The following is a 20,801-nucleotide window of genomic DNA, read 5'->3' as shown; positions in this document are numbered from 1 at the left end:
GGCACAGTGAGGCTGCAATTGATGTTTTTTTTTTGTATTTTTCAGTTTGTTTGCACCCCCCTAAATTTTTTTTAAAAAGTCGCCACTGGTACACGTCCTATCCTGGGTTGCTGCTGCTGAAGCGCCCAATCATCCATCTATAATAATACGTGACTGGCGTGACGCAATGATATGTGAGATCGTCTCTCCAGCCATAGAAATGTATGGGAAGCGGTCGCAGAGGTGTCAGGAGAAGTTGGGTAATCAGAGCTCCGGCACTCCTAGGACATGTTATACAACAATCACACCTGACATCAAACACCTCCAAACTCCGCCAGAATTTTAATCACATTTTTTTCCTCTGAATTGAGTTTTATGCTAATGAGGCAATGTGGGCGGGACCTATAAAACTTTGTACAGGGGCCTCACTTGCTCTATTCCTCTCCAGCGACTCACCAAGATGAAGGTGCTGATCTCCTGCCTGCTGGCTGCAGCTCTTTTCTTAGTCCCAGGTAAGCAGTCTGCAGTTGTTGGCTTCGGATTTCTGGCATTTTTTTGTTACATTTTTTTCAGAGATGGAAACTTTGTGTCGTAGTGAGAGAGGAATTCACACATCATAACATCAAAATCAAGACAACGCTGACCATGGAGGGGCCTCGGCCATGGCATTCATCCATGGATTTCTGCCACTGAAATGGGACCAGTTTTCATATTTCTCATATCAAATGGAAGATTTTTCTTTTGCAGTTTTACTTTTTTATGATATTTTTTTATTATTGTGTAACAGTAGAAGTGTCATCTATTAGAGTATACGGAAGGATACAGAAGGTAGAAGAGCTTACAATCTATTAGGGCATAAGGGGGATAGAGAAGGTAGAAGAGCTTACAATCTATTAGGGTATAAGGGAGGATACAGAAGTTAGAAGAGCTTACAATCTATTAGGGTATAAGGGAGTATACAAAAGTTAGAAGAGTTTACAATCTATTAGGGTATAGGGGGGGGGGGGGGGTAGAGAAGGTAGAAGAGCTTACAATCTATTAGGGTATAAGGGGGATACAGAAGGTAGAAGAGCTTACAATCTATTAGGATATAAGGGAACATACATAAGGTAGAAGATCTTACAATCTATTAGGGTATAAGGGGGGATACAGAAGGTAGAAGAGCTTACAATCTATTAGGGTATAAGGGAGGATAGAGAAGGTAGAAGAGCTTACAATCTATTAGGGTATAAGGGGGGACAGAGAAGGTAGAAGAGCTTACAATCTATTAGGGTATAAGGGAGGATACAGAAGGTAGAAGAGCTTACAATCTATTAGGGTATAAGGGGGGACAGAGAAGGTAGAAGAGCTTACAATCTATTAGGGTATAAGGGAGGATACAGAAGGTAGAAGAGCTTACAATCTATTGGGGTATAAGGAAGGATACAGAAGGTAGAAGAGCTTACAATCTATTAGGGTATACGGAAGGATACAGAAGGTAGAAGAGCTTACAATCTATTGGGGTATAAGGGAGGATACAGAAGGTAGAAGAGCTTACAATCTATTAAGGTATAATGTGGGATACCGAAGGTAGAAGAGCTTACAATCTATTAGGGTATAAGGGGGATATAGAAGGTATAAGAACTTACAATCTATTAAGGTATAAGGGAGGATACAGAAGGTAGAAGAGCTTACAATCTATTGGGGTATAAGGGGGGATAGAGAAGGTAGAAGAGCTTACAATCTAGGCTACACCACGTTCCGGGCTACACCACACTCAGGGTGGGAATGGGCACCATAGGATACAATGGGAATCCTCATGTTGGGTGTTGAAGGGCTTCTAGAAAAGCACTTTGAATCACTCCGGTGTGACCGGAGCCTGTAGGTGAAGAATTACGGTGACATGAGGATATCCAAAAAGTGAAGGCAATGAAGGAAAATGGAAAGAAAGGAAAGTCAATGGTGGTTAATGAGAGAGGGAATGGGTTTCCAAGTATCTTCTCCCCACCCCCACCCCTGGGGGCCTCTAAGCATTTGATTTCAATATATTTGCAATAGAACGGTCATAAATGGATAGGACTATGAATGGAAGATAATTATAGGATACAGGAATATCGAGGAACAGCAGTTGCAGTAATATCTTGTCTTATCCTGATCACACTGATTTATGATTTGGAAGGGATTTGATACCCATAGAGATAAAAGCCGGGAATTCTCCATGGTGAAGGTGTAGCTCTCGGTTCAGAGCCTATCAGTGATCATAAAAGCGGTATGAAACCCAAAAGCAAACATTCACTATACTGTAGCTTACCGATTCTTAGATGTGATGGCTGCCTTCATTTTCTTTTTTCTGCTTTCTTTCCTCTATTTTCATATAGTCATCCAGCCAGTAAGTCTGTTGTTCTTCAAAAGAACAAGCTAGCCTGCAGACGTAACAGTTACATAGATAAGACCAGGGCATTTGGAAGGGGTGCTGGAGGGTTTATTGATGATGGCTGCTTGAGGATCTATTGTTGCTGGTGGGAATCTATTTTTTCATGGGTTTCTATTTCTGCTGGGGGGGGGGGTCAATTGTTGCTGGGAGGGATCTACTGTTGAAGGTAGAGACTCTTTTTTAGCTGGCTGCTAGAGTGTATATTGATACTGGCTGCTGGAAGATCTGTTGTAGCTGCAGGGGGTCTATTGTTGCTGGTGTAGTATTTTGTTTTGGGGGGGAGTCCATTGTTGAGGAGAAGTGTTTAGTGTTGTGTGGGGGATCTATTGTTGCTGGCAGCGATCTATTTTTGCATGGGGTTCTATTGCTGCTAGGGATGTCACTTGTTGCTGGGAGGGATCTGCTGTTGAGGGAAGAGCCTTTTTTTTTAGATGGCTGCCAGAGGGCCTATTGATACTGGCTGCTGGGAGATTTGTTGTAGCTGCAGGGGGTCCATTGTTGCTGGTGTGGTATTTTGTTTTGAGGGGGGTCTATTGTAGCAGAGGGGGGTTTATTGTTGTGTGGGGATCTATTGTTGCTGGCGGGGATATATTTATGCATGGGGTTCTATTATTGCTGGGAGGGATCTACTGTTGAGGGAATAGCCTTTTTTTTAGCTGGCTACCAGAGGGTCTATTGATACTGGCTGGGGGGAATGATTGGTGCGGTGGGAGGGACAGCTGTGAACACCGACCTCCCTGTATTGCTTTTCAGCTGACAGACACTTCTCCTCCTCCGCTCCCTCCCTCAGCTGTTGGCTAAAAAGCTATACAGGGAGATCGGTGATCACAGCTGTCCCTCCCGCCGCACTGTTCATTCCCAGTTTCTCCCTGTGTTCTCCTCTGCGACCCACCTCTGTGTCCTTTTCCGCCCCCCTCCATGTCCTTCTCCGCCCCCCTCCTGTTCTCCTCCGGACCCCCTCTCCGTGTCCTCCCCCTGCCTCCTCCCCTTGTCCCCCAGCTTCTCTCCTCTCCCGCCTGCTGCTGGGGGAGATCGGAGGAAGGGGCCGGTAAATATGTCATTTACCGTCCCCTTCATTTTCTAAATGGGACATAGAGAGCGTTTCGCTACCGATCACTCCTGTGTCCTGTGTGTCCCCTCTCCATTCATCTACCACCTTCCCCGAAATTAGGTTTTTGCAGGTTGGGATGTCTGGATTGGTAAGCTGCCATATAAGACATTTTTGGGTTTAATATCGCTTTTCGATTTTACAATTTTTACATATTAATAACTAAGGGCCCATTCACACCTTTCCGGCAGACCAAGTCCGATCGTGTGTACGCGGCATTAGGTGTATACCTATTTGAGTCCAATCGTTCCAGTAACTGGTGACTTTGGGGGTGGATCTTCTATTAATTTTCACTATCTATGTGACACTTATATTTTCGGCGGTGCTGGATGCTACCCTTGCATGCTTGGACAGCGCGGTATATGTTTGTATATTTCAACATTTAGACAAGTCTGTGAAATACGGGGAGAATATAGTCTGTTCAGATGAGACCATATTTGAACTCTTTGGATGCTATAGTACACACCATGTATGGAGATCACATGGCACATCACCCCATACCAACAGTGAGGTTTGGAGGAGGGAACATCATGGTGTGGGCGGGGCTGTTTTTCCGCATACGGTACTGGCAAACTTCATATTGTTGAAAGAAGGATGAATGGAAAAAAGTACCAAGACATTCTTGAATAAAAATCTGCCACCATCTAAAAGGGTGATGAAGATGAAACGAGGGAGGACATTTCAGAAGGACAATGATCCCAACACACAAAGCCAAGGAAACTCTCCATTGGTTTCAAAGAAAGAAAATAAAGCTGGTTGAATGGCCCAGCCAATCACCTGACTTGAATCCAATAGAAAATCTGTGGAAAGAACTAAAGATCAGAGTTCATAGAAGAGGCCCACGGAACCTTCAAGATTTGAAGACTTTGTGTGAAAGAATGGGCCAAAATGTCCATTCAGAATCTCTGGTTTATAGACCAGATACATCCTAAATATAGAGCCATTTATCCAACTGTCCATCCAGAGCCTCTGGTTTATAGACCAGATACATCCTAAATATAGAGCCATTTATCCAACTGTCCATCCAGAACCTCTGGTTTATAGACCGGATACATCCTAAACTTAGAGCTATTTCCCCAACTGTCCATTGAGAGCCTCTGGTTTATAGACGGGATACATCCTAAATATAGAGCCATTTATCCAAATGTCCATCGAGAGCCTCTGGTTTATAGACCGGATACATACTAAATATAGAGCTATTTCCACAACTGTCCATCCAGAGCCTCTGGTTTATAGACCGGATACATTCTAAATATAGAACCATTTATCCAAATGTCCATCAAGCGCCTCTGGTTTATAGACCAGATACATCTCAAATATGTTGAGCATGACTTCTTCTCAGTGCTTGATTACCAGCACTGTTGTTTCCTTTTATTTGTTATATTAAAGTTTACGGTCCTTAATTATCTGCTTAGAAAGAATGATTGTATAGTATGCTTTGTCAGATTACTAACTCATATTGTGTCTTTCCAACCAGCCTCCACACAAAACCGAACGGAGTGCTATTTCTGCTATGATCCGACAGAAGTACAATACTGCAACGAGATCAAGACCTGTCCAATGAACTTTACTTACTGTAAAACTGTCACATCGAGTCCAAACATGGGTGAGTGAGTGTTCTGATTCAATTGGGGCATCAACCAGGGTCATGGTGGCTGTATGTGATAATTGGGTGGTGTGATCCTGGCCATACACAGGGGCGGACTGACCCATCGGGCACTCGGGCATCGCCTGAGGGCACAAGGCCATTAGGGGCCCGGACCCGGCCACTTGAGAGGCCACTTGAAGCAGCAGTCTTATTATCGGCAATGGCATTATTACAGCCAACAGCGCGCTGCTCCCCGCTGGCCCCTCCTACCCTCCCGTATTAGAGGCATTGGGTGAGTGAAACTGAGAGAGACGCCGGGGTCATCAACAGAGGGACGGGGGGGAAAGTACAGATGTATGGGGCCCGAGCCCCAACATGACCGCAGGAAGGCCCATGATACTTTCCTGGTCCCCCCACCCCCCAGTGTCCCCCTGTGTGCTCCCTCCAGTGCCCCCCTGTGTGCTGCCTCCAGTGTCCCCCTGTGTGTCTCCCACCAGTGTCCCTCTGTGTGCTCCCTCCAGTGTCCCCCGTGTGCTCTCCCTCCAGTGTCCCCCTGTGTGCTCTCCCTCCAGTGTCCCCCTGTATGCTCCCTCCAGTGTCCCCCTGTATGCTCCCTCCAGTGTCCCCCTGTGTGTCTCCCTCAAGTGTATCCCTGTGTGCTCCCTCCAGTGTCCCCCTATATGCTTCCTCCAGTGTCCCCCTGTGTGTCTCCCTCAAGTGTATCCCTGTGTGCTCCCTCCAGTGTCCCCCTGTGTGCTCCCTCCAGTGTTCCCCTGTGTGCTCTCCCTCCAGTGTCCCCCTGTGTGCTCCCTCCAGTGTCCCCCTGTGTGCTCTCCATCCAGTGTCCCCCTGTATGCTCCCTCCAGTGTCCCCCTGTGTGCTCTCCCTCCAGTGTCCCCCTGTGTGCTCTCCATCCAGTGTCCCCCTGTATGCTTCCTCCAGTGTCCCCCTGTGTGTCTCCCTCAAGTGTATCCCTGTGTGCTCCCTCCAGTGTCCCCCTGTGTGCTCCCTCCAGTGTTCCCCTGTGTGCTCTCCCTCCAGTGTCCCCCTGTGTGCTCTCCCTCCAGTGTCCCCCTGTATGCTCCCTCCAGTGTTCCCCTGTGTGCTCTCCCTCCAGTGTCCCCCTGTGTGCTCTCCCTCCAGTGTCCCCCTGTGTGCTCTCCATCCAGTGTCCCCCTGTGTGCTCTCCCTCCAGTGTCCCCCTGTGTGCTCTCCCTCCAGTGTCCCCCTGTGTGCTCTCCCACTAGTGTCTGAAAGGGTTAATCCTGTGTCTAGGGTGGTCCCTTCAACCTCTCAGACCTTAGATCCAATGTATTGTATAAATTCAGAGCGCTCTGGAATCAATTCTCGAAGGACAAATAAAACCACACACACACCATGGCGTCCTTCAAGAACTAATTGTATTGAGTTATTACAAAGCGATTGATATAGTAAATTTCACGTCACACAGAATAAGACATGCTCAGTAGACATCAAGACGATTACAGCTGGTCAAGACAAAACGCTATTGTTCTTTGTTCTAAGCTAGCTAAATTAATATGAGAAAAAGATAAGAGACAGTACATGATTTCTTTTGTAGCTAAAGCAATGCTGAGAAAATGTGTGAAAGTTATAGATAAGTGTGTGAGAACAAATGAGTTAGGAGAATCTCATGTTGAGACAGTTATCTGAGAAGTTAAAGGGGTGTTCAAACTGTACATATTGTAAAATGGAAGTTTGTGAATATTAAGATGGCTGACAGAAACAAGATGGATGCTTAACATAACCTTTCAGTGTCCCCCTGTGTGCTCTCCATCCAGTGTCCCCCTGTGTGCTCCCTCCAGTGTCCCCCTGTGTGTCTCCCTCCAGTGTCCCCCTGTGTGCTCCCTCCAGTGTCCCCCTGTGTGCTCTCCCTCCAGTGTCCCCCTGTGTGCTCCTTCCAGTGTCCCCCTGTGTGCTCTCCCTCCAGTGTCCCCCTGTATGCTCCCTCCAGTGTCCCCCTGTGTGCTCTTCCTCCAGTGTCCCCCTGTGTGCTCCCTCCATTGTCCCCCTGTGTGCTCTCCCTCCAGTGTCCCCCTGTGTGCTCTCCCTCCAGTGTCCCCCTGTGTGCTCTCCCTCCAGTGTCCCCCTGTGTGCTCTCCATCCAGTGTCCCCCTGTGTGCTCTCCATCCAGTGTCCCCCTGTGTGCTCTCCATCCAGTGTCCCCCTGTGTGCTCTCCATCCAGTGTCCCCCTGTGTGCTCTCCCACTAGTGTCCCCCTGTGTGCTCTCCCACTAGTGTCCCACTGTGTGCTCTCCATCCAGTGTCCCCCTGTGTGCTCTTCATCCAGTGTCCCCCTGTGTGCTCTCCCTCCAGTGTCCCCCTGTGTGCTCCCTCTAGTGTCCCCCTGTTAACTTACCCTTCAGTGTCCCCCTGTGTGCTCCCTCTAGTGTCCCCCTGCTAGCTCTCCCTCCAGTGTCCTCCTGTGTATTCTCCCTCCAGTGTCCCCCTGTGTATTCTCCCTCCAGTGTCCCTGTGTGCTGTCCCTCCAGTGTCCCCCTGTGTGCTGTCCCTCCAGTGTCCCCCTGTGTGCTCTCCCTCTAGTGTCCTCCTGTGTGCTCCCTCTAGTGTCCTCCTGTGTGCTCTCCCTCTAGTGTCCTCCTGTGTGCTCCCTCTAGTGTCCTCCTGTGTGCTCTCCCTCTAGTGTCCTCCTGTGTGCTCCCTCTAGTGTCCTCCTGTGTGCTCCCTCTAGTGTCCTCCTATGTGCTCCCTCCATTGTCCCCCTGTGTGCTCTCCCTCCAGTGTCCCCCTGTGTGCTCCCTCCATTGTCCCCCTGTGTGCTCTCCCTCCAGTGTCCCCCTGTGTGCTCTCCCTCCAGTGTCCCCCTGTGTGCTCTCCCTCCAGTGTCCCCCTGTGTGCTCCCTCCATTGTCCCCCTGTGTGCTCTCCCTCCAGTGTCCCCCTGTGTGCTCTCCCTCCAGTGTCCCCCTGTGTGCTCTCCCTCCAGTGTCCCCCTGTGTGCTCTCCATCCAGTGTCCCCCTGTGTGCTCTCCATCCAGTGTCCCCCTGTGTGCTCTCCATCCAGTGTCCCCCTGTGTGCTCTCCATCCAGTGTCCCCCTGTGTGCTCTCCATCCAGTGTCCCCCTGTGTGCTCTCCCACTAGTGTCCCCCTGTGTGCTCTCCCACTAGTGTCCCACTGTGTGCTCTCCATCCAGTGTCCCCCTGTGTGCTCTTCATCCAGTGTCCCCCTGTGTGCTCTCCCTCCAGTGTCCCCCTGTGTGCTCCCTCTAGTGTCCCCCTGTTAACTTACCCTTCAGTGTCCCCCTGTGTGCTCCCTCTAGTGTCCCCCTGCTAGCTCTCCCTCCAGTGTCCTCCTGTGTATTCTCCCTCCAGTGTCCCCCTGTGTATTCTCCCTCCAGTGTCCCTGTGTGCTGTCCCTCCAGTGTCCCCCTGTGTGCTGTCCCTCCAGTGTCCCCCTGTGTGCTCTCCCTCTAGTGTCCTCCTGTGTGCTCCCTCTAGTGTCCTCCTGTGTGCTCTCCCTCTAGTGTCCTCCTGTGTGCTCCCTCTAGTGTCCTCCTGTGTGCTCTCCCTCTAGTGTCCTCCTGTGTGCTCTCCCTCTAGTGTCCTCCTGTGTGCTCCCTCTAGTGTCCTCCTGTGTGCTCCCTCTAGTGTCCTCCTGTGTGCTCCCTCTAGTGTCCTCCTGTGTGCTCTCCCTCCAGTGTCCCCCTGTGTGCTCCCTCTAGTGTCCTCCTGTGTGCTCTCCCTCCAGTGTCCCCCTGTGTGCTCTCCCTCCAGTGTCCCCCTGTGTGCTCTCCATCCAGTGTCCCCCTGTGTGCTCTCCATCCAGTGTCCCCCTGTGTGCTCTCCATCCAGTGTCCCCCTGTGTGCTCTCCCTCCAGTGTCCCCCTGTGTGCTCTCCCTCAAGTGTCCCCCTGTGTGCTCCCTCCAGTGTCCCCCTGTGTGCTCTCCCTCCAGTGTCCCCCTGTGTGCTCTCCCTCCAGTGTCCCCCTGTGTGCTCCCTCCAGTGTCCCCCTGTGTGCTCTCCCTCTGTTTAAGGAAAAAACCTTTCAGGAGGGAAGTTTAAGGAAAAAACCTTTCAGGAGGGAAGTTTAAGGAAAAAACTTACATTTAAATGCCCATTAATGCAGCCTTATCAGTGTCCATCTGCAGCCTTGTCCAGTGTCATTGCAGCCTTGTCAGTGTAGCCTTGTCATTTGCAGCCTTGTCATTGCAGTCTTGAAGTTTAAAAATGGCGCCAGCAAGAAACAGAGTCCTGTGTATCTTGGCGGCTCTCGGGTCCTCTCGGCGGCTCTGGGGGTCCTCTCGGCAGCCCTCGGGTCCTCTGGGCGGCTCTCAGGTCCTCTCTGAGGCTCTCGGGTCCTCTCGCAGTCCCGAGCGGAGCCCAGAGTAGCCGAGTGTACTCAGCTCGGCTCACAGTCACGCCCAGTCCCTGTGTTATGTCCATCATACGGCAGGACTGGGTCTGACTGTGAGCGGAGCCGAGCCGAGTACACTCGGCTATGTATCTCAGCGGGGCCCGTGGGGGCCCCCTTTTGGGCGCGGCCCATGGGCTTGAGCCCAGTCAAGCCCAATGGTAAGTCCGGCTCTGCACTTACTAATGTCCCCTGATGTAAATCCATCAGCAATCAAGGCATCCAGTGATGTGAACATGGGGCTGGGGATCCTGGGTAATCCCATTGACCATATTTGTTCAATAGAACTGTTGTCATTGACCATATACGGTCAATAGGGATAAGCTCAAGGTTCGGTTGAAACCTTTTGCTCATCCCAATTGGCCAAATATGGTCATGACCAATGTTTGGGGATAGGAGCCTCAAAAAGAATATAGGGGTACTTTTAAAGAAATCTGGAAACCTCTTTATAATAAGGGACCCTAAAAAATCCACCCTCTCCCAGGGGGAATGGGTACAGGGTACATTAGTACCTCTTATTCCCAGAAAGAGCAAAATGTACAGTAAATAAACACATGAACACACTTACTAAAGTCCCCAATGTAAATCCATCATCAATCAAGGTATCCAGTGATGTGAACACAGGGCTGGGGATCCTGGGTGATGTTATTGACCATATTTGTTCAATAGAGATGAGTTCAAGGTTCGGTCGAAACCTTTAGGTCATCCCTGTTGACCAAATATGGTCATGATCAATGTTGAGGGATAAGGGCCTCAAAAAAGAATGTGAGGGCACTTAAAAGGGAATCTGGAAGCCCAGGGTGATGTCATTGACCATATATGATCAATAGGGATGAGCTCAAGGTTTGAAGGTTAAAACCTCTAGAGCAGTGATGGTGAACCTTGGCACCCCAGATGTTTTGGAACTACATTTCCCATGATGCTCAACTACACTGCAGAGTGCATGAGCATCATGGGAAATATAGTTCCAAAACATTTGGGGTGCCAAGGTTCGCCATCACTGCTCTAGAGCATCTCAGCTGACCAAATATGGTTGTGACCAGTGTTGAGGAATAAGGGCCCCAAAATGGATTTGGGGTTACTTATAAAGTAATTTTGAAGCCCCCTTTATAATATTGGAACCCCAAATATCCACCCACTTCCAGTGGGAATGGATACACAGTTATATGAGTACCTCTTATTACTCATCCCCAAAAGAACAAAATTTGAAAAAAAAAAAAACACAGACACACTTACTAAAGTCCCCTGATGTAAATGTGTCATTAATCAAGGGATCCAGTGATGTGAACACAGGGCTGAGGATCCTGAGTGATGTCATTGACCATATATGGTCAATAGGGATGAGCTCATGGTTTAGTTGAAACCTTGAGCACATCCCAATTGACCAAATATGGTCATGACCAATGTTGAGGGATAAGGGCCTCAAGAAGAAAGTGGGAGTGCTTATAAATGAATCTGGAAGCCCCTTTATAATATGGGACCGTCAAATATCCACCTTCTCCCAGGGAAATTGGGTACAGGGGTACATTAGTACCTCCTATTACTCATTCCCAGAAAGAGCAACACTTACTAATGTCCCCTGATGTAAATACATCACCAATCCGGGCATCCAGTGATGTGAACACACATCGACCATAGGGATGAGCTCAAGGATTGGTTGAAACTTCTAGCTCATCCCAACTGACCAAATATAATTGTGACCAATGCTGAGGAATAAGGGCCCAAAAAAAGAATGTGGGGGTACTTATAAAGGAATCTTGAAGCCCCCTTTATATTGTTGGAACCCCAAATATCCACCTGCTCCCGGGGAGAATGGGTACAGGGTACATTATTACCTCTTATTTCTCATTCCCCCGAAATAATACATTGTGAAAAAACAAAACAAAAAAAAACACCACAAACATATTTACTAAAGTCTCCTGATGTAATTCCATCATCAATCAAGGTGTCCAGTGATGTGAACATGGGGCTGGGATCCGGGGTGATGTCATTGACCATATATGGTCAATAGGGATGAGCTCAAGATTCAGGTCGAAACCTTTAGCTCATCCCAATTGGCCAAATATGGTCATGACCAATGTTGAGGTTTAAGAGCCTCAAAAAGAATATCGGGATCCCTTGATCCAGTCATTGATTTTAAAGGAATCTGGAAACCTCTTTATAATAAGGGACCCCCAAATATCCACCCTCTCCCAGGGGGAATGGGTATTGTGTACATTAGTACCTCTTATTACGCTTTCCCAGAAAGAGCAAAATGTACAGTAAATAAACACACGGACGCACTTCTAAAGTCCCCAATGTAAATCCATCATCCTTTAAGGCATCCAGTGATGTTAACTCGGGGCTGGGGATCCTGGGTGATGTCATTGACCATATTTGTTCAATAGAGATGCTGTCATTGACCATATATGGTCAATAGGGATGAGCTCAAGGTTGGTCGAAATCTTCAGCTTATCCCAAATGACCAAATATGGTCATGACCAATGTTGAGGGATAAGGGCCTAAAAAAAAAAAGTGAGAGTGCTTATAAAAGAATGTGGAAACCCCTTTAAAATATGGGGCCCTCAAATACCCACCCCCTTCTGGGGGGGGGGGGGGGGTGGGTACAGGGTACATTAGTACCTCTTATTGCTCATTCACCAGAAAGAGCAAAATGTACAGTAAATAAACACATGGGTGCACTTACTAAAGTCCACCATCAATCAAAGTGGACCCTGGGTGAAGTCATTGACCATATTGGTGCAATAAGGATGATGTCATTAACCATATATGTTAAATAAGGGTGTGTATCTATCATAGGGTGGCATCTGCGGATACCCTCAAGAGTCAAAAAACCAATTGCCACGTCCTAATCATAACTTCAATTAAAAAATTGTAAGGAAATAGGGAAAAAGGGAAAAAAGAAGAAAAGAAAAAAGAAAAAAACCTTCACACAAAAGACCTCAAGGAAAAGTGTTGGTTCTATTGGACTTTTTAGGCAAAATTAAAAAATAAAAAAGGATAAATCCAAAAAATATATTTCTTATTTAAAAAACTAAAAATTAGAACAAAAAAAGGGTGGATTGTAAAAGCATATCAAGTGCTACTTTATATCCTGTCAGTGTTTATACAGTCTAGACGAAATCCATATTCATTTCCATATACAGTGGTGTAAAAAAGTGTTTGCCCCCTTCCTCATTTCCTGTTCCTTTGCATGTTTGTCACACTTAAGTGTTTCGGAACATCAAACCAATTTAAACAATAGTCAAGGACAACACAAGTAAACACAAAATGCAATTTGTAAATGAAGGTGTTTATTATTAAAGGTGAAAAAAAATCCAAACCATCATGGCCCTGTGTGAAAAAGTGATTGCCCCCTAAACCTAATAACTGGTTGGGCCACCCTTAGCAGCAACAACTGCAACCAAGCGTTTGCGATAACGTGCAATGAGGCTTTTACAGCGTCCTGGAGGAATTTTGGCCCACTCATCTTTGCAGAATTGTCCTAATTCAGTTACATTAGAGGGTTTTCGAGCATGAACGGCCTTTTTAAGGTCATACCACAACATCTCAATAGGATTCAGGTCAGGACTTTGGCTAGGCCACTCCAAAGTCTTCATTTTGTTTTTCTTCAGCCATTCGGTGGTGGACTTGCTGGTGTGTTTAGGATCATTGTCCTGCTGCAGAACCCAAGTTGGTTTCAGCTTGAGTACACGAACAGATGGTCGGACATTCTCCTTCAGGATCTCTTGGTAGACAGCAGAATTCATAGTTCCTTTTATCATGGCAAGTCTTCCAGGTCCTGAAGCAGCAAAACAGCCCCAGACCATCACACTACCACCACCATATTTTACTGTTGGTATAATGTTCTTTTTATGAAATGCAGTGTTCCTTCTACGCCAGATATACTTGGACACACACCTTCCAAAGAGTTCCACTTTTGTCTCATCGGTCCACAGAATGTTGTCCCAAAAGTCTTGGGGATCATCAAGATGTGTTGTGGAGAAATTGAGACGAGCTTTGATGTTCTTTTTGCTCAGCAGTGGTTTTCTCCTTGGAACTCTGCCATGCAGGCCATTTTTGCCCAGTCTTTTCCTGATGGTGGAGGCATGAACGCTGACCTTAACTGAGGCAAGTGAGGCCTGCAGTTCCTTGGACGTTGTTGTGGGGTCTTTTGTGACCTCTTGGATGAGTCGTCGCTGCGCTCTTGGGGTACTTTTGGGCGACCGGCCACTCCTGGGAAGGTTCACCACTGTTCCATGTCTTCGCCATTTGTGGATAATGGCTCTCACTGTGGTTCGCTGGATTCCCAAAGCTTTGGAAATGGCTTTATAACCCTTTCCAGACTGATAGATCTCAATTACTTTCTTTCTCAATTGTTGCTGAATTTCTTTGGGTCTCGGCATGATGTGTAGCTTTTAAGGATCTTCTGGTGGACCTTACTGTGTCAAGCAGCTCCTATTTAAGTGATGCCTTGATTGTGAACAGGTGTGGCAATAATCAGGCCTGGGTGTGGCTAGAGAAATTGAACTCAGGTGTGGACAACCACAGTTATAGTATGTTTTAACAAGGGGGGCAATCACTTTTTCACACAGGGCCATGATGGTTTGGATTTTTTTTCACCTTTAATAATAAACACCTTCATTTACAAATTGCATTTTGTGTTTACTTGTGTTGTCCTTGACTATTGTTTAAATTGGTTTGATGTTCCGAAACACTTAAGTGTGAATGAATGAATGAATGAATGAAATACTTATATAGCGCACAATGCGAACTGAATCGCCTCTAGGCGCTGTGGCGAGCTTTGATCATCTGCTAAAAGAGGAAGGTCTTGAGTTTTTTCCTAAAAGCCAGGTGATTTTCTTCCAGGCGGATGTTGATTGGTAGAGCATTCCATAGCCGAAGCCCTTGGACAGCGAATCTCCGATCACCCTTGGATTTATACCGGGCTTTGGGCACGAGGAGGAGGTTTTTGTTGGCTGATCGAAGACTGCGGTTTGGTGTGTAATGATTTATTTTCTCCATTAGGTATTGCGGAGCTTCTCTATGCACGCATTTGTGGGTGAGGCAAAGGGTCTTGAACGTGATCCGATTTTTTACGGTTAGCCAATGTAAGCTCCTCAGTGAAGGAGAAATGGATTCCCAGGGTTTTTTTCCTGTTATCAGCCTTGCCACCGTGTTTTGGATCAGTTGTAATCGCGCAAGTTGATATTGTGGTAATCCTATGTAAAGCGAGTTTGCGTAGTCCAGTCGTGAATTAATGATTGTTCCAACTACCACTGCTTTGTCATTCTTTGGGATAAAAGGGATGAGTCTGCGAAGCATTCGCAGCAGATGGTGAGATCGACTGACTACAGATCCTATTTGCGCATCCATTGACATTTGTGCGTCTAAAATAACCCCGAGACTCTTCGCTTTGGTCTTTGGGGAGATAGTCTGCCCAAAGACGGTTGGTGGAGACCAGGAGGTTTTGGTTGCGGGCTTATGATTTGGGTGTAAGATAAGAAGCTCTGTCTTTGATTGGTTCAGCTGGAGGGAGTTGGTGGTCATCCAGTCCTCTATTGATTTGAGGCAGTTTTCAAGTTGTTGTTGGTGATCTTTTTTTCCATTGATCCGGAAATAAAGTTGCGTGTCGTCAGCGTAAGAGTGGAAGCAGAGATCTGAGCATCTGATGATTTGAAGGAGTGGGCGAATGTAAATGTTGAAGAGAACGGGTGACAACGGAGAGCCTTGAGGGACTCCGAAGGTGACTGCCCGAGTTTTGGAGAGGAATTTTCCTAGTTTCACTGTCTGTGACCGATTTCCTAGGAAGGACGCGAACCATTGGAGATCTATGTCTTGGACTCCGGCTACTTCTGTGAGGCGGACGAGTAGAGTATTGTGATCTACTGTATCAAACGCTGCACTTAGGTCTAGCAGTACGAGGAGACACGGCTCTCCGTCATCTGCTGCTTCGAGGGCGTCATCCCAAATCTTGAGGAGAGCCGTTTCTGTTCCATGACCCGGGCGGAAGCCTGATTGCAGCGGGTCCAGGAGTTTGTGAGTATCCAGGTGAAGTTGTAGCTGATGTACTACAGCTTTCTCCATGATCTTAGAAATGGCGTTGAGGCTTGTAATCGGCCTACGGTTGTTTGGATCCTGAGGGTCCAGGTTTGGTTTCTTGAGTAGAGGTTTGACGATGCCTTGTTTGAGGATGCTGGGAACAATCCCTTCGTGGAATGATCGGTTTATGAGGTGGGTTATGGTTGGAGCCACGATGTCGGAGCATTCTTTCAGTAGTTTTGTGGGGATGATGTCAATAGGTGAGGTACTGTCACGCAGTTTATTAATGATGTTTTTTGCGGTGTCTACGGTAATTGGGGATAGTGAAAATTTTGGCGGTTGCGGTATGTTGGTGCGGACATCCTCTTTATGTATTTGCTGGCTGAGGTTGGATGTTTTCTTCTGACAAATTGTTTCCCTGATGGTTTTGACTTTATCGATGAAAAAATCCGACAGTTTGTCACAGTAATCCTGGGATTCGCTTTCTGGGGGTTCTAGGCACACCGGATTCATTGATTGATTAACCAGTTTAAACAGTTCCTGTGGTTGGTTTGCGGCCGTTGAGATTGTATATGAGAAGTGGTCCTTTTTGGCTTTGAAGATTGCTTTCCGATAATTCTCTGTCAGACCTTTGTAGTTAAATAGGTTTTCCTCGGTGGGATTTCTTCTCCATGTTCTTTCCGCTCTTCTTCGTTCTTGCTTTAGTACGGAGAGGGAGCTATTAAACCATCCAGCATTTTTCTTCCTGTTGAGAGCCCTGCGTTTTGGTGCTACCGAGTCTGCTGATTGCAGTAATGCCTTGTTCAGGGAGTTGAGTGTTTCCTCCGTAGAGTGGTTTAAGGTTATTGTAGATATTTTTTTGGACAGAGTGGTTTTGAAGGCTTCGGAGTACAGTTTTTTATGCGATCTGGTCCAGTGCGTTGTTACAGGTTTCCGTTTTGCGTTGGTCATGTTGGTAGTGATTTTGAATTTGATGGCGTGGTGATCCGTCCATGGCAGAGTTATGTTGTCGAGTATGTTGACGTCGATGTTCTGTTTGAAAATGAGGTCCAGGGTGTGTCCTGACCCATGCGTGGGAGTCTTTATCAGTTGCTGTAGACCCAGTTCTTCTAGTTGATTGATGCAGGCAGTTGCGATGGGGTCTTTAGGCTCGTTTGCCCAAAGGTTGAAATCTTCGAGTGCCAGGAAATTTTTGAATTTTAGGGTGTGCATTGCAAAGGATTCCGTGAGGGGTGAAAGAAGATTGGACTTTGGTCCCGGTGGTCTGTAGCACAGTAGAATATGAGTGGTGTCATGGGGTGTTGGTTGAAGATGTAGCGTCAGGGTTTCCATAAAAGGCACTGGGTTCTGAGATGATGGTTTAGTGAGATCCAGGTGACCTTTAAAGATCACTGCTAGGCCTCCTCCTTTTTTCCCTATCCGGTGTTCGGTTAGGATCCTGTAGTTTTCCGGCACCAATTCGGTGAGGATGGTGTTGCAGTCAGAGGTTAACCAGCTTTCGGTGATGAAGAGGCAGTCTACATTGTTCTCGATGATGAAGTCGTGTACTTCCAGTCTATGTTTGACTGCAGACCTGGCGTTAATCAAGGCGCAATCTAATTGTAGTGGTCGAGTAGATGTCTTCCTGTGGTTGGGAGCTGCTTGTCGTCCGGTTTTTAATAGTTGTTCTCTTTGAAGTATTTTTTGTATGGAAGATGGCAATGTGGTGTTGATGTTCCTTAGTCTGTGCAGAACTTCAGCTGAGTATTTGAAGTAGCACATGGTTTGTGGATGCTGTTGATGGTACTATGGGCCTAAGATGATGATCCTGATCAGGGTATTGATCCTGAGGTGGGGCTAGGTATCAGACTTGCCGCCGTGCTTGAGGCTATTAGCGCGCAAGTTGATCAGGGGATGCCTATATGGATGCGGAAGGAGTTGTTGTATTCGGTTGCTGGCTGTTCCAGTTGCCTTTACTTAAGGTGGAGGTCTCCGCTTAGAAAAGAAGTCTGGCTGTGATCTGGAATAGTCGTCCTAGGATAGCGTAAAAATGGAAAGGAGGCCGGAGGTAGGGGTATGCTAACCTATGGTTGTTCCAGAGGAAGGCGAAAAACCCCCTGACAGTAGCAGCCAAATGCATCAGTGGGGCAAAAAGTGTGACAAACATGCAAAGGAACAGGAAATGAGGAAGGGGGCAAACACTTTTTCACACCACTGTATATCCAGAAAATGACACATTATACATTAATACAGGAAGTAAATAAGACAGGGTATCAAGTACAAAACTAAAACTCAGATATGTTCTGGCGCTCTACATGTTTCGCCTTTTTGAGCAACGCAACAGAGAATATATCAATCAGATCAACATCATAAAATAATTCATATATATTTATACAATCTATCAATATATTAAACAAAAAAAAAGGGGGGGAGGGGGAGAAGGGGAAGGGGGTATGTGTTGTGAGGACTCCCATGATTTGACCATATATGGTCATTAGGGATGAGCTCAAGGTTCGGTCCAAGCCTTTCACTCAACCCAGTTGACTATTTATTTAGGGACGTAACCAAGTATGGTAAATGACATCACCAAAGATCCTCAGCCCTGTGGCTGTCCACGCTGAACATATATAGTACTGGTATCTCTACCACCACCTATGACAGATTCCTATCTGTCAATGGTTGGTAATGGAGATACTCTGGAGATATTTTATACTCCACTGATCAATTAATGTGCCCTGGTAATTCTGCCTCTTTGGGCATTATTGAAGCCCATGACGAATAGGTGATCGCATGCTAAATCTCACAATCTGATCTGGCACCGCTCTTGTGTTTTTACGCTTTGAGCCACATTCTGGGTCCCCGCTGACGGGGAGCCTTGTTTTATGTGAGCCGCCTCAGTAGAATAATTCTTTTTTCTTCGTCTTATTGAACGAATACATTTTGAAGTCCCAGCTCCTCTTGGATATGTGGTTTTTGATGAGTTTGAGAGGGACCACTTCCTCTGAAGCCCCTCACCCCTATTTTCAGGATTTGGTCCAACCAAAGCTAGCGTTTGTTTTATGATAATTACTTTTTTTTTTTTCCCCTCTTTGTGCATTTCAGGCTTCCCCTACGAAACATCAACACTGATGGTCACCAGGGACTGTGCTAAACAGTGCAGCGACAGCGACTCGGAGGACTTGGGCTCAGAAACCGAACTCTATTGCTGCGAAGGCAGTCTGTGTAACAATAAGTATGGAGTTGCCTCAAAAGCCAGCAACCACCGTGGGGCATCGACCTACCACCTGCAGAGCGGAGCATATGGCGGACTCATTATGGTCTTTAGTTTGTTCGTTGTTCTCTTCCCTTCAAGGGTCTGATGACAGTTTCTGGTCTCTCGCGAGTGCCACCTAATGGACTATATCTCTTCCACCGACGAACTGTTCAGCTACGGCCATTTTTCAAGTGAAACTCCAGACCATTTTTGTTTCTTACGTGGCTTAAGGGAAAGGTTAGAGCCTTTGTTACCTTTTGTGTTATTGATTTCACCTGGTTTTATATCTGGGATGCAGGAAAGTCCCACTGGAGGTTCTCATTTTCCACTAAGAAAAATTAGAAAGATGTTAAATTATGTATGTAATGATAAAATAGATTAAATCCTAAATTATAATAAGTCACGAAAACTAATGTCTTCTTTCAGCATCTATATGTGGTGCCCCCCTGTGGTGAATTTTGGTTCTGTTTCCTCCTTAGAGCACACACAGCCAGGAACACAGCATTTCCTGCATCCTTCCACTGGTTCCAGAGCAGTCTTAGCCCTTGTACACATGGTCAGAGATTCCGACAACCAAATCCGTCGGATTTTGTCCGACGGATTTTGTCCGAAACTTTTGTATACACACGGTCGGACAAAAAGTTGTCGGGAAATCCGACGTGATGACGTTATTTCGTTACAACGGGACTACGTTCAGGCTAGTAGCCAATAGCTTTGGTGTAGGAATTTGATCTGAGCATGCGTGGCACTTGGTCCAATCGGAATTCTCTACACATGATCGAAGTATGTCCGATCGGAGCATTTTGTCTGAAAATTTTACCAATAAGTTGGAAAACTTGGTCCGTCGGATACTCCGAGGGAAACAGTCCGATGGAGACCACACACAGTCGGAATATCCGACAAGACGGTCCGATCGGACACATTCCGTCGGAATCTCCGACCGTGTGTACAAGGGCTTAGGGTTTCTTTTGGGGGGGTTTTAGTGAGAACGGTGAACTGGGATAAGGAGAGGGAGCACGGGATATCCCAGAAAACTGTAGAACTGAATAACCTGAGGATGTCCTGACTTTCAGGCTGCATATTACATAAATAAAAGTCCCACAGGATCTCTATGCTGATGGTGACTCCTTCCAGGGTCTAAAAGCTACAAACAGACAGGAACTCCTCAGCAACGTTGTTGCTTACTCGCTTAGCCAAAGGATCATTGGTTGCCTCCTGCTGATATCCACTGGGCTATTGCTAGACTTACACCACCATAGAACAGATGGACTCTTTCCCACCACGTTCTCCTAGCTCTCTTCAGTGAGCTTCTCCAGACCCAACTGGATCCCCGGACTCAAGCTTGCGAGTAGGCCCCCTAATTAAGCCTAGCTGGGACCTCAGTATTTCCCCAATGGATTCTTCTAGAAGTCTGCCCCAGGGACAAAACCCCATCACAGGGGTCTCCCCCAGCAGGACTGGACCAAGGAACTCTGCTGCTGCTCAGGCCTCTGGCTATTTATTAGGTCCCTCGTCACCTTCTGGGCACACCTCCCCAGGGATTGGCTAGTGTTCCATAAATATCCAGGTTGCATGTCTTCCACCCCCCCCCCCCCCCCCCACACACTGTGGTTCTATAATCCTCTGGAAGACAGGGAGGAGCAACAGAGCAGAAGCCTGGGAAACACTGAGCAGCCCTAATTAATCAACCCCTTACTCCTTTGATTACAGTGGAAAATACATTTATCTAGCAGCCCACTCTACACTAGGAGGGTGCTACATCCAGGGCATTTTTTCAGCAAGAATGTGGGGGGTCGTAGTTCCGGTGTTCTGACGAGAACTGTCCCCCCATCGGATAGTGTCTGCCTCCGTACTGCGCAGGCGCAGCGCTTGCACAGTACAGAGGACAAGGAGACTCTGAAAGTCTCCGAAGATGAACGACGCCTGCGCAGTTAATAGTACCTTCTGCCCTGAGTCCGGGTGCAAGCCCCACCATCCAAGTGGACATACTGTAGCAATTAGTAACAGGTCCCCTCGCGGGCTCACTTCGCTCGCCATGCTTCAGGCACGGCCTCGCTTCGCTCTGCAATT

General features: G+C 47.2%; 1 protein-coding gene across 1 annotated transcript; it reads left to right on the top strand.

Moving 5' to 3' along the window:
* The first annotated feature begins 355 nt into the window (after window positions 1-355).
* Window positions 356-20,233, top strand: LOC143995801 (secreted Ly-6/uPAR-related protein 1-like). Its single transcript, XM_077490512.1, has 3 exons — window positions 356-491; window positions 4,978-5,106; window positions 18,581-20,233. The coding sequence occupies exons 1-3, from the start codon at window positions 440-442 to the stop codon at window positions 18,835-18,837; spliced, it is 438 nt and encodes a 145-aa protein (XP_077346638.1). The 5' UTR covers window positions 356-439; the 3' UTR covers window positions 18,838-20,233.
* Window positions 20,234-20,801: the final 568 nt, after the last annotated feature.

Source organism: Lithobates pipiens, unplaced genomic scaffold (genome assembly GCF_037356315.1).
Source record: "Lithobates pipiens isolate NorthernLeopardFrog02 unplaced genomic scaffold, aLitPip1_a1.2 Scaffold_19, whole genome shotgun sequence".
NCBI lineage: Eukaryota > Metazoa > Chordata > Amphibia > Anura > Ranidae > Lithobates > Lithobates pipiens.
The sequence above is the reverse complement of the archived record's forward strand: the minus strand, read 5'-3'. Positions and strand labels throughout refer to the sequence as shown.